At 35.9% G+C, this 13,093-nt stretch overlaps 1 protein-coding gene across 1 annotated transcript in view; it reads left to right on the forward strand.

Moving 5' to 3' along the window:
* Positions 1-13,093, forward strand: part of SLC2A9 (solute carrier family 2 member 9) — a 100,969-nt gene that overhangs the window by 51,565 nt on the left and 36,311 nt on the right. Inside the window, exons 9-10 of the mRNA XM_050710672.1 lie at positions 9,193-9,294; positions 11,519-11,594. Of these exons, the coding sequence (XP_050566629.1) occupies positions 9,193-9,294; positions 11,519-11,594 (178 nt within the window). The remainder of the gene's footprint in view (positions 1-9,192; positions 9,295-11,518; positions 11,595-13,093) is intronic.

Genomic DNA, 13,093 nt, shown 5'->3' on the forward strand with positions numbered 1-13,093 from the left:
ACGGGACACAGCAGACAAGCATTTTTAAATGTCAGAAGAATGGCTTCAGCAAAAATACTTTCCAGTGGCAGAGCAACTGCTTATGACCTATAAAATGTTAAACTAAGTCCAGCTATCAAATTTATTTTGTTATAGTCTAGGACATAAGGAATCTAAAAGGTCACAAATATATTTTTATTCTGATCTTTGTAAATTTCCACCAGTCTGTTTTTGGACAAACCATCTACTTTTCACTTTTTTTTTTTCTTTTTAATTTGGGGAAATAGTTAAAAATGGAAATCCCTACCTCTTACAATTTCTTCTTTGCATACTCCAGAAACGCTTCTTTCTTACAGTAATTTAAGTGAAGAATACACCTCCTTTGTGGAAACAGATGAAAATTACATGGACATGATTCCATGATATTAAAGCCATTCTATAAATAGGGTCTGTCATCTTCAGTTGCTTCTGTGCTATCAGTTTGTGGAGCTTATTCAGAGCACTCTGTTCATATATAATGAGGTGGTTGTGTCTACCTTGGTTCCTGGTATGTGTGGTAACCTTTTTATGCATGAGAAGAGTATATTTAATATTTTTTCTGTTCAGTCTACTTTCTGTGCCTCTGGAAATGCTGATGTATTAATATCCCCACCCCCTTCAAATTTGCTCTTTCAGTTCAAGAGAAAAGCCTTAATTTTATTTCAGTAATCTTCATAGATGTTTCATTGCTGCTGTTTAAAGGAACAATATCATGAATTCATTTTTTCAATGGAAAGTTTTACAGCTTCATATTTCTATGAAGAAGTTCCTCTAAACTTCTTTCATGCCTAGAACTAAGGATGGGAAATTTCCTTCCACTTCCAACTTCTCAGCTGCAATTTTTGCTGTTTAAAAAAATATATATATATATGTATACATTTAACAGTGTTAAATATGGAGTCAGGTGTGTATGTCTTATCGACATTGCTCAGAGGAAAAAATGGGAGAAGCAGGAGAAAGTGAGGAGACAAATTAATATTCCTTGTATATTTTTATTGTGCTTGCCAGCAGAGACTAGACTCTTACTAAAAAATTCCAGGGTTTCAGTAAATACTCCTTCTATCAGTAATGGTAGAATCATAATCAGTAAAAAATATATATATACATTTTTTTTTTGGTAAATAGAATAGCTTTTGGAGAGATCCACAATGGAATCATGTACTGTTTCTGATCATTATATGTATGTTAGATAGTCATGTGCAAAGACTCTGAACTGTAGTGGAATAATTGGGGTTCATCCATTGATGAGCCCTGAATAAAAGCTAAAGAAATAGATGGAATGAAATATTGAATAGACTTCCAACTGGGAGACATGTCACAGAGGGAAGACATCTAGCTTGACACCATGCTTTGAAGCAGGATACAATATAACTAAAACATTCCCTGGTAAATACTTGTTTATTAGAAGTCTGTTTTTTAAATTCCACAAACTTAGTTAAACTTTGGTAAGAGTGGTTACTGTGCCTTTTTTGTATTTGTCAGTAATTGAGGTTAGTTTAATTTTGTTGTCCTATTCTTAATGGACAGAAATAACAATTTGCCAGTCTTTCTTCAGTGTGGTAATAGGCTGATAGATAGAGACAGAAGGAAATTTGTGAGAAGATTCCCTAAACCACCATAAAATAAAAGGAATCTTACTCAGATTAAGCATCCTGTTTCCATTTTTGCCATCTGTGGCACCACATTTGGTCTTTATGTAATGCTCACGGAAAGAGACTAGCTATGACTACGTAGAGAAGATTATGCCTTAAGCATTTCCCATAAGGTGTTGCATAAGTTTTTACCAATGTGCCTTCCAAAGCCTCTGACAGAGACAAGCCGTGCAAAGTTTTTTTGCGCGTGCAAGCTGTGGAATGAGTTAAAATATAATTCAGTAGTAGAACACAGAAGAACATAGGAAATCCTTTGCCATATCACGGAGAAGTCAAGACAACTAGCTTTCTTAAGCATGATTTGAGGGAGATAATGTTATTCTACTCTGGGATGTCATGAGAAAGGGGCATTCAACTTTTTCTCTGTTTCCTTTAATGTTAATAGATTTTAACACACAAGAAGGAATTTCTTGCTCAGAAAACAACACATCTTAAGACAAGGGTATCCCAGACACATCAGTAAGCGTCCTCATCCCCAACCCATTTCCTCCATTGTATACAAAGGGTAATGCAATTTGTCTCCATTGAAACTCTGTGGCTACACTGGTGTCAGTACAGGAAGAAATACCTTCCAATAACAGCCAGTTTGTGGTAAGTGAAAAAAAAATGGGCGGGGAATAGTTTCATCTTGAGGGTTCTTAGGAAGCCTTGTTGTAACATGATTTTTAGTGAGAATTGTAATGCAGTCCTGTGTGACATTGTTGCACTAGATCAGAATCAGCCTTCATCTACCCATAATCCCCAATAGTGTGTAAGTAGAGGACAATACAAGAATGGGGCAAACTTGGCATTTCCCCCCCTTTGCTCCCCTGGCTTCTCCTGACCCTGACAATCTCCTGCACAAGGAGTACAAGAATTAGAAGGTAATATCTCAGTCTTTAATAACCTTGATGGACTTTTTTCTTTCTATTTGTCTAGTTACTTTTCAACTTTTTAGAACCCACGGCATTCTAAGGCAGTGAATTTCCCAGTGTAACAACATATTTTATGAAAAAGTCCCTCGTGTTGAGATTAGAGAATATCAGATACAGTAGGTGTGGGCTGTATGAAATCATAGCAGTGTGGATACTGAGTTAACTGCGAAACTATCCTTAGAGAGGTAGCTATCAACACTTCACTGTCATACAAAGAAATATCTAGTGAGATCTGTCCTGGGCCAGTTAGTCCTAAAACTCATTAGTAACATGGGTGAGGTAATAAACAGCCTTTTATAATCACCTGCTTCATCCAAGCTCACCAAGGTTGAGAAACTCAAAAATGTTTGCAATAACTATAGAAGATCTAAAAAAACAGGGCTTGTGGCCTGAAATTGGTGAGATGAAATTCAGCAATGAAAGGTACACAGTGCTGTATGTTGGGAAAGAAAAAAATAATACGCACAAAAACAAAATGTCATGTGGAACTGCATCAAAAGGCTTGCTGAAGTCAAAATCTATCATGTTTTTCATTTTCTTTTCATCCACTCAGCTTTCTCCCTGACAGTGAAAGAAGTCACACTGATCTGCACTGAACAAATCTGTTTTGACTGTTCTGACCACCTTAGTATCTTCTAGCTGCTGTCAGACTGTTTGATTGGTTAATAATTTATCCTAGTACTTGGGAGAAGGCAAGAGTCAGGCTCTGTCTTTCTTCTCCCCATGTAATAGAAGGTAGGTGCTCTGTCTGCCCAGATCCAGTGCTCTTAGACGCTGCCATTGACTCACAAGATTTCTGGGATTTTCACTAATCAAGGTTATGAAAGCCTCATTTTTACTAATAAATTTTGAGGTAGAAAAGGATGATTTGGTGGGAAAAGTGACCTGGCACTGAAGACTGTTAATTTCATCCAAGAGAAATATTTATGCAGCTCATCATCTATAATTTTACGAAACTGCAAATAGTTGCCTCCATGAACAAACAGTTGGCTTCCAAAATTGCCTGTCACACTAATCTGTTTTGCCTATGTAATATTTAAATTTTGTGAAATTTTAGATGATTTACTTTACTCAGACCCACAAAAGCATTAGTGAGCATGTCTAAAAAGTAACACGAAAAAAACAAAAACTCAATGATTCATTTAGAATATAAAATACTGAATTATTTTATATGCAGGGAGTCACTAATTACTCCCTAGTTGCAAATTCATCCTCATTTCACAGCTTCAAATGTAAATGTGTGGAATCTTTATGGAGCAAATTTGTGAGTGGAAAAATGCTTGGATTTATGCCATTATATTGGAGAAAAGGAACCATAAAGAATTAGTAGAAAAGAGATACTGACCAAGAAACTTCCCAGACCATGGTATTTGCCGACAGCTGGAGTGTAGGCAGACGCATATTCACTGCAGGGTGAATCACAGATTGTGATCCTGTTAATGCATACAAGCTTAATCCAGAAATGGTCAACACAATAATTTTTAGATGAGGAAATTAGTGTTCTTAATGATTTTATTACAGCTGTGTACTTGTGGATAGGCAAAATTACAGGTGAGGAAGGAATGGTAAAAAAAAAAAAAAAAAAGCCTCCTTATGGAAGTCTACCCTACAATAACAACCCTAAGTCCTGAGGGATGGTGGGTTAGAGACTGCATTTCTTTGGTACAAATCTTTCTGCAGGACATATTCAGAAATTGAAAATTCTAAAGACATCTGCTTTCAAACACTGAAATGTTTTTTGATTTTTTTTTTCAGTCTGTTCAGACTGATCTACATCAGGGCATTCAAATACCATCATTAGAAAATAAAACACCAGCTATGGTAATCTATCATGGACCTAGTCTATCTTTTAGAAATGTGTACTTCGCACAAGACAAAACCTGGCATTTTTAACAAATAAATCATAAACAGAAGGACCTTTGCTTCAAGAATACCTGCATTTTGTTGAAGGGACACAACAGGCATTAGTGTGTTTTTTTTGTGTGCTGCCTAAGAGCTGTTCCCAGGCACTACTGAGGCAAAGGCAGCAGACCAGAGCAAATCCCTACATGGGCTGCGTCTTGGTCGTGATGGTTCAACAGGAGTTGCATATGGAGACCCTGTGCTCTGTGAATGGAAAAATCCACTACCAGGTCAAGATGATTAAGGATACTTTACTGCAAAATAGAAAGTTATAAAGTTCTAAGAAAAACTTAGAAAATCCTTTGCTTAATAGTGATCCCTATAATGGTACCTACAGAAGGTGTGAGGTATCCCATTGTGGCATTAACATAGATACAGGTAGTGATATGAGAGGCAAGGAAGGCACAGACTGATTTAAGGTTTGCACTTATGTGGTGAAATGCAGTGCTAGGCCACCACAGTCCAATTTAGGGGCTTAAATAAAGCACCCTGTTTCTTTGTTTTGCAATTGTATGATTCATACAGCAAAAAGATATACAGAACAATAGGAATCAGACCCCATTTGTAACCCCCAGTCTTTTGTTACTCTCCTTCTCCTGGATGCAAGATACTATGCACCGTGTCATAAATAGACATGACAGCAACGTAAATGTGATTATTCATTTCAGCACAGCTATTTAAAATGAAAATAACACAGAGTTGGCTTGTTGCATTGTCTGAATCTAGACATAGTCTTGCTTAGATCTATACCCAAAATACATGAGAAAGAAAGTATGGCTACTCTTTATGTTAACATATAGATCCGATTTCTGTATAGAGCTGAGAAATGAAGAAAATCTAATAGGGTTTTCTTAGTATGATTTGGGGCCAGGAAATATGTAAGTAATAGATCTCCCTTTGGGCTGTAGAACTCGCTTACGTATTCATTTTTTCCCCAGCTTGTCTGATCTTTTCTAATGCACTCTGCTTTCATTATGTCAGCCCCAGTATCAGCAGCTGACTCAAGTGAAAAGATTGACGTTTGCTTTTTAAACTTTATTCACAAGTGGTTCCTGCCAGACAAAAGAAAGTTATGTTAACTGTTAACTTAGTTTGCATATTGGTTGCCTTATTATCAGCAAATGTTTGTGTTGAGAGATTTTGATTGCAATATTTTTTTACACATTTTCAATAATTTCAGCTGTGTTAATTACCATGACTCTGGGTATAGGTTTCTACAAATGCATGTTTATGATCACACTTACATAAGTATCAGCATACACAATTTGGCAAATAATTCAGTGCGCTATCACAGAAAACAGTTGTAAGATTCTTTTTATGGCTATACTTGAGCATATGCTGAATTTCTTGTTATTTCATTTACTCTACCACATAGTATATTTTGACTTGTTGCAGGTCTTCAATAGGTAAGTGATGCCAGTGCTTACCAGTGGAGCATTCAGAACTATAAATACTTGAAAACTGGTGAATCATTTTCTACTTCCTATGAGTCATAAGCATCTTAGTGGGTTTTGCAAGATAACAAGATTTGGATTTGTATAATTAAAACCAAAAATGAACTTGTCGTCTGTTTACAACCTTATGTACTTTTTTTTTTTTTTTTTTTAACCAGGGAATCTTCAGGGTTTATTTGAGCATTTGTTTCCATCAAGAAAATGGGAACAGAAATTTGAAATACTGATGCATTGTCATAGGTTTTCTTAAGAAATCCTCAAAAATAAATTAATTTGGGAACTTAATTTTAGTTAGAAATACTGTTAACCTAAACAACTTCATGGAATGGCTGCTGAAGCATCTGTGTACTTAAACAAATCAAAAAATCCTTTTAGCCCTGATGAAAGATGGGGCTTTCTGAGAGGCTTTTCTGGTGTGGACTGGCTCCCGTTTGAACAGCTTTGACCTGTTCATGCTCCCTGGATGCTTCTGCTTTGCCTCCTGACTGCCTGCATCCCTGCTCAGGCCAGTAGCAAAGGCACGGAGCCATGGCTTTCCAAATGCTAGTGTAGCTTTTCACTGTAGCACAGCCTTGTAATTCACGGCCAGGCAGGGAGCAGGGGTTTGGTTGTTGCACTTGGCTTATCCTGAGCTTGACTCAGTGCAGAATCCCATTTCAGCAGAGACTCATTTGAATCTGTGCCATAGGCAGATGTCTGGGTGTTTTGTTTGGTTTGAATTGGTGATGCAAGAGGTGGGCCATGCATTTGAACAAATTAGAGGTTTCCTTAGCTTTAAACTGGAAACAGGTTGTTTCTCCCTATAACTGGGAAAGTTAATCATGTCTAATGGAGAAGCCTTCTTAGTCAGTATTCTGTAGATTTTGTAGAGTTGTTAGTGTGATTTATTTAGGATTAACTTTGAAAATGATTATACAATTTCCAGCAATTTCGGTACATCACAGTATCTGTGTGAATAAGTACAAAATTGCTGTTTACTTTCTCCAGTGAACAAAGTTGGTCCATTCTATAAATCACAAGAAATGCCACCAGGAATTATAGTTGCAAATTCTTTAGGGCAGAAACTGCAGGAAGAACCCATAAGTTGAAGCATTCAAGTTCCTCAGTGCTGCTGTATTAAATAAATAACAATGACTCTGTAGGACGATGAAAGATTGGGAAACCTGGCATTAGCTCACGGAAAAGAACTGTTTCATGTGGATTTGTTCTGTTGTCTTCCCCACTCATCTCTGGATAAGATAGAATTTATATATATTAGCAAGTATTATTCTCTTCTGTAAAAAGCATATGGAGCTTGCAGATCTGCTGTAACTGTGTCTGTGCTTTGCTGCTCTCAATTAAAACTGGGAGTTCCTCACCAACCCACCTAGATTTCCAGATATGTCCAGACTACTTATTCTCAATGTATGTAGGCACAAGAGTTTGTATGTATCTCCTTGGAGTCCTCTCTTACTGGGGTTTGCTTTACCTTGAGGTTGAGAGCCAGAAACTGTCTAGCACTTTTTTCCACATTTTGCTCTGTATATGAACCATTTTTCCTCTGAGAGAAACATTCATCCTTCATGCCTTTTTAATACAAAACCCACCAGCTGGTGTAACACAAAGATTGTTTAATCACAACCACCAGTCTGTAATTGAAAAAGTAAAGGAAAGTCACTGGTATGACAAATTACATGTGCAGCATCCATTGCTGAACACACTGCAGAAGTCTCCATCTTCTAATGGACCCATTGGATAAATTTACATCCTTCATAGTTATAAAAAATGTCTCTTGGTTAAGTTTATGTGTGGCCACATGTATTTGCAAGATGGATTCATTAATCAACATTCAAAATATTTGGCATCTTGTAGGGTTTTGACGGCACAGCAGCTGCAGTTTTAGAACATTTGGACTCCATGAGTACAACGTGAAACCTTAATAACATCAGAGCGGGTCTATTTTAAACACTGCTCTGAAATAACTTATGTTATGGAATCTGTGGTAACTGTCAAAATGAGTATATTTCCTCATTTAAATAAATAAGGAATGCTAAAGCTAGCTGCAGAGCTGCTAGCTGTGTTCTGCCATGTCATGGTACTCTCTGGTGTGGAAGTCCACCTCTTCAGGGTAATGAGGATGGCATGTTTCGAAGCCTTTTCTAAAAACTACTGGTAAAACTGACATTGTGGGAGAAGTGCTTACACACGAGGCATTTCCTCCTTGAACAACTGTGTGCTTTCCTGTAACACATTTCTTCTAGATGCTCACAGTGGAAGTGTATGTTGTCTCCAAAAATTAAGGGTATTGCTCCAGATTTCATTTTATTTGCTCATTTAATCTTTTGCTCGAAGGATGTCTGAAAGAGGGATTTCAGTCTCTAGCAAATAACAGTGTGACAAACAGTCACATGATTCTGACTTTAAGTTATTCAAAATGATACATTTTGGGCTTCATAGAATTGTTTTATCGTTCTCATAACAACGCCAATTGTAATTGATAATTATGGTAGTTGTCAACAAGAATAGTGTATTAGAAAATATTATGATCTAAAATAGGTATTAGCCTATTTTAATGAGTCTGACTAGCAAAGAAAATTCAGTTTCATGTTGCAGCTTTTCAGGAATCTTTTCACTGTGTTCTTTTCTAACAGAAAAGTATTCAGATTTTCTGACTGTTAACAATGTTGTGTTATCTTAAGGTGTTAAATATAAATCCAAATTGTGCATGAATGCACAGGTATCTGTTCTATAATCCCTTGTCCTAGTGAGGTTTTCTGACGGATGGATTTCATTAATATGGCTATTCAAGTGAAATCTAGATGATGACTAAATGTTTTTTGGTTTTTTTTTTTTCTGAATTCAGGTGAACCAGAAATTAAAAACAAATTTTAGATTAATAAAAATTACTTAATCTAAGCTAAAAAGTTTTTTTGCTTAAACCTTTCAAGTTTATGTTGAAAGAGATGTTGAATGAGCTGTTGAAATTAAGAAATAGTTGAAATGCAAAAGCAAGGAATTAATTTCTTTCAAAATATGACATTTAAAAATTGTATATTTTAAGAATATTATTATAGGAATTTGGTGCAAATTTGTAAGCAGTTAAATCAATGTAGAATTGTGTAAACATAATTGTGTAAACATAATTGTGAGGAGAATTATGAACATAGCATAGCTGATATGTAGTACAAAATCAATTCAGTTAGTTTTAGTTTTGGTCTTCATACTTACCAAAAGAGCATATTACATTGTCTGATGCCAATTTTTGTTTTCCAGGGCTTAGTTATTGAGCGACTGGGACGCAGGCCTCTTCTCATCGGAGGTTTTGGGTTGATGATTGTCTTCTTTGCAATTCTTACCGTGTCTCTGACTTTACAGGTAACAGTACAGTCATTAGATATTTTCGTTCTCTCTTTTGTCTATTTTAAACACCAGGTACTTGATACTTGTTTGCCCCAGTGTTCCTCTATAAGGCAATCCTTTTAATTGGTTTGATGTAAGGATTCAAAGGTCTGTCTTTTGCTTGTTTATAAATCTGGTGTTTTCAAAGCACTGTAGTTAGCTGTAGCAGGTTTTGCATTAAGAAACCATAGGGGCTTTGGAACATTCATGTCTCATCAAATGAAAGACTCAGGCATATCATGAACTATCATGAAGACAGTTTTACCCATAGTTGGGAAATGTTATATTCTGTGTTTTTATCCTTGCTTGTAAAGCAGTCTTCTTTCATACTATTTCATCATTATACTTAGGCTTGGATAAGTATCCATGTTTACTCTTCTATCAAGTCACATATTTTTATTAAAAATATAAAGACTTGGCCTTTGCAGAACATCTGCTCTTAAGTTTTCAGATGTTATTAGCAGTTAGTTCTCCAGCTCTTTCAAATGGTCAAAGGATAACCATTAAAACAATCTAAATACTGAGCCTAAATCATTTTTCCTTGTTTAGCTTCCATTTTCATAGTCATGCAGTTTCCTTCAATTTTTGAGGGCCTTAAGATGTAAAACTGACAGTTTGGAACAACATGGTTTTGGGTGATCTTTCAGCAAGCTGTTTTTTCTGCTGTTGTTTATTTCCATGTTTTTCCATTAATATGACTTTCAAATCATACTTCTTGGCTGAAGAGAGTCTGTTTTGATGAGCAGGTGCATGCAAGACCATTGCAAAGTTTTATTTGACTTACCTGTGTGTGTAACACAATAAATCTTTACTTCACATACCTGTCATGACAGCTATAAGACAGCTCTTCAGAAGAGAGCTATTAATACAAGTTTTGTAAGCTGAGTAAAAGGTGTTCTTCCAAAACTTTTAAAACATAGTTTTATACATGAGGACATTCAGCTATTGGAAATCTCTGAAGTTTGAGTGCTTTTCTGTTTTACTTCTTTTCAGAAGTGTCTCAATATCTTCAATACTAGAGGGTACAAATAGGCTTGATCTCAGGGCAGTTTGTATCTACTCTGTATTTGCACATTCCCTCTCTCAGTGCCTTTAGAGTCTTTGGATGTGAGCTCACTACAAGTCCCACTACAGATGGGAACTCCAGAATGTGTAATTTCAGTAGGTTTACAAATCACTTGCTTTCTGTTAATGCCTAGGAGACCACTAGCATGTTTTCTGCATAATAGACAGACTATAAGAAAATGGGGGTCATTATTTAGTATTGAAATAAATAAATACTTATTTTACAGTGCCACTTAGGGTGATATTACAGTTATATGTACCTTGATCAAATTTGCAAAAATAGTAAAATTCTAATAAAAGCAGTATTTAAACTTTGCTGATGAAAAAAAAAAAAAGAGAGAGAGAAAGAAAAGGGAATCCCTGAGTTTTTCCTTACTTAATAGTGTTCTTATTAAGCATTCATGTAGATAGTTAAGAAAGAGAGTCCTGAAAACTCAGTAGAAATCATGCAGAGTATTTCATGTTCCTATCATTTAGAGGTATGAATTGAGAGAAATCTACTTTGAAGTAAAATAAAAAGATTGCCTTGTGAGGAAAATAGGTGATTCCATTTACAAGTCCACTAAAGAACCATTTATATCTTGTTCGATTTTCCCAGTAGCTGTTACTTGCACACATGACCTTCCTTGTCTGCAAAATAAGGTTATGGCTAAAAATGCCTAGACTGTGGCTTTCATGTGCTATGTGAAGTTCCGGATACAGCTGTCCTACCCAAAGGCAGCCTTCCATATCTGGACTTCTGCCCAGCCTTTAACTGGAGAACTTAGAAGCTCTGTGGATGATCATAGCTGCTCTTTAAACATGCTTGAAATATCTGAGGAGGACAGAGGTGCAGAATCTGTGCAACAGAAAGAAAAAACTCTTTTCCAGATTGGCTTGAACTTTAGCACAAGAAGTTGTAGACCTTTAGAGTTGTGATTTCTGTGGTGCAGGAGGTTGGCTAATATTTCTCTTACAGAGAGCAAGACCTTCTATCCAAATAATCTAATAAAATTCTACAGAAATGTGATTTTCTAAAGTAGTCCTAGACTAAATTCTGAAATAGAGAATGAATTGTGGAAAAAACTATTTCTGATTTTTTAATACTGGAGATAAGTACAATACACTTAACATTAATGTCTTTTTTTCTTCCCAGAATAATGTGCATTGGCTTCCTTACCTCAGTATATTTTGCATTCTTGCAATCATTGCATCGTTCTGCATTGGACCAGGTATGTCTATTTTTCATGTTTCTTTGTACATCAAAGCCCAGCTATTCTTGCACTGGCAGTAATGTTTACAAATTGCTTGTTAGTAATATCACTTAATCCTTGTCAGAAGACCTCAGGGGGTGTAAGACAAGGAAAGGTAATAGCAGCACACAGTGATAGCCACATACGTAATAAAAACCCAAGTACACACGCATTCCTACTTAGGTGTCAGAACTAGTGCCTAAACTGCAATCAGTACCAAATTATAATGTTGGCAATTATTGTAGGATTGCTTCTGTTTTTTTAAATATATATAGAGAGAGTCTAGTAGCTAGGTGTTCATTTATCAATGCTTATGTTAACAGGTTAATGCTAGTAGTACACTGGGAGACAAGTGGAGAGAGGAGTGGAGCAATTGAATCTTGCAATCCCCTTGTCCTTCTGTAGGTTCAGCTAAGTCTCTAGTATTACTGGTATATGTTTTTTTTAGACTGAAGTAGTTTAGACTGAAATAGAGCTGCTCTTGCTATTTCAATACCTAATGAAAGTTAAATGTTGACTTGAAAGTTCTGAAGAACTTCCCTTCAATTGTTTTAAGTAGCTTAAATAATTTAAGTGCAGCTACTTATAGCATTTCTTTGTTTCTTCCATAAAAATGTTTTGAAGTGAGTTCTAATTTGTTGCATATTGCAAACACGTTCCACCAATTTTTAGAATCTGCAGATCAATATGTTCTTGTGTGTTGTATTTTCAGCATCTTAAAATTAATTCCCTACATTTCTCCTTTACCTCAATATTTATCATAATAGATTCCATTTTTCTTCACTTAGCTTCACATAGACCCTTGCTGAGACTATTCAGAATTTCCTGTTTTACTTTCCACTGCCTTTGGAGCAAATTGTCTGTAGATATATGCAAGATCGACAGTTTTTTTTTTTTTAATATTACTTGTTTTCTCCAGAATTTTTTTTAAAACATATCTCCTTCTCTGTTTTTCACCATGCTTATTGTTTTCAAAGCCAAAGAACATTGTAATGTACCAGCAGCTACCTAGTTGGCTTCTCCACCTCTTCTTTATACCCAACAGTAGTAGGAATATCTTGATAGTATTGAACATTGCTTTGCTTTTTATGAAAAAATTGGTAATTGACACTACAGTGGCTGAGAAGAAATTACCAAGAATCATATCTTGGCTCCTCTGCAATTCAACAGCAGATTTTTAGTTGACTTTTAATGGGGCCAGATTTATCTTCAGTGAAACTTCTCTGAGAGGGGTTATCTCTGTTTTGTTTAGTGGGGCTTAGGAGCTCTGAACTACTTTCCTACCTCTCAGCTGGGAGCATTTCTCTTTCAGAATATGAAAGCAATTTCAATTATTGGCCATGTTTTAAGATGGATGAATGAGTCTCTTGATGCTGTTTAATCATACAAGAATCTATCAGTGCAGAAGAAAAGAAGGCCGAGTAGGGCAGCTGCACTTCTTTTTGTGCAAGCAATGATATTTAGGTTCCAAAACTGGA

The sequence above is a fragment of the Cygnus atratus genome, chromosome 4 (genome assembly GCF_013377495.2).
Source record: "Cygnus atratus isolate AKBS03 ecotype Queensland, Australia chromosome 4, CAtr_DNAZoo_HiC_assembly, whole genome shotgun sequence".
NCBI lineage: Eukaryota > Metazoa > Chordata > Aves > Anseriformes > Anatidae > Cygnus > Cygnus atratus.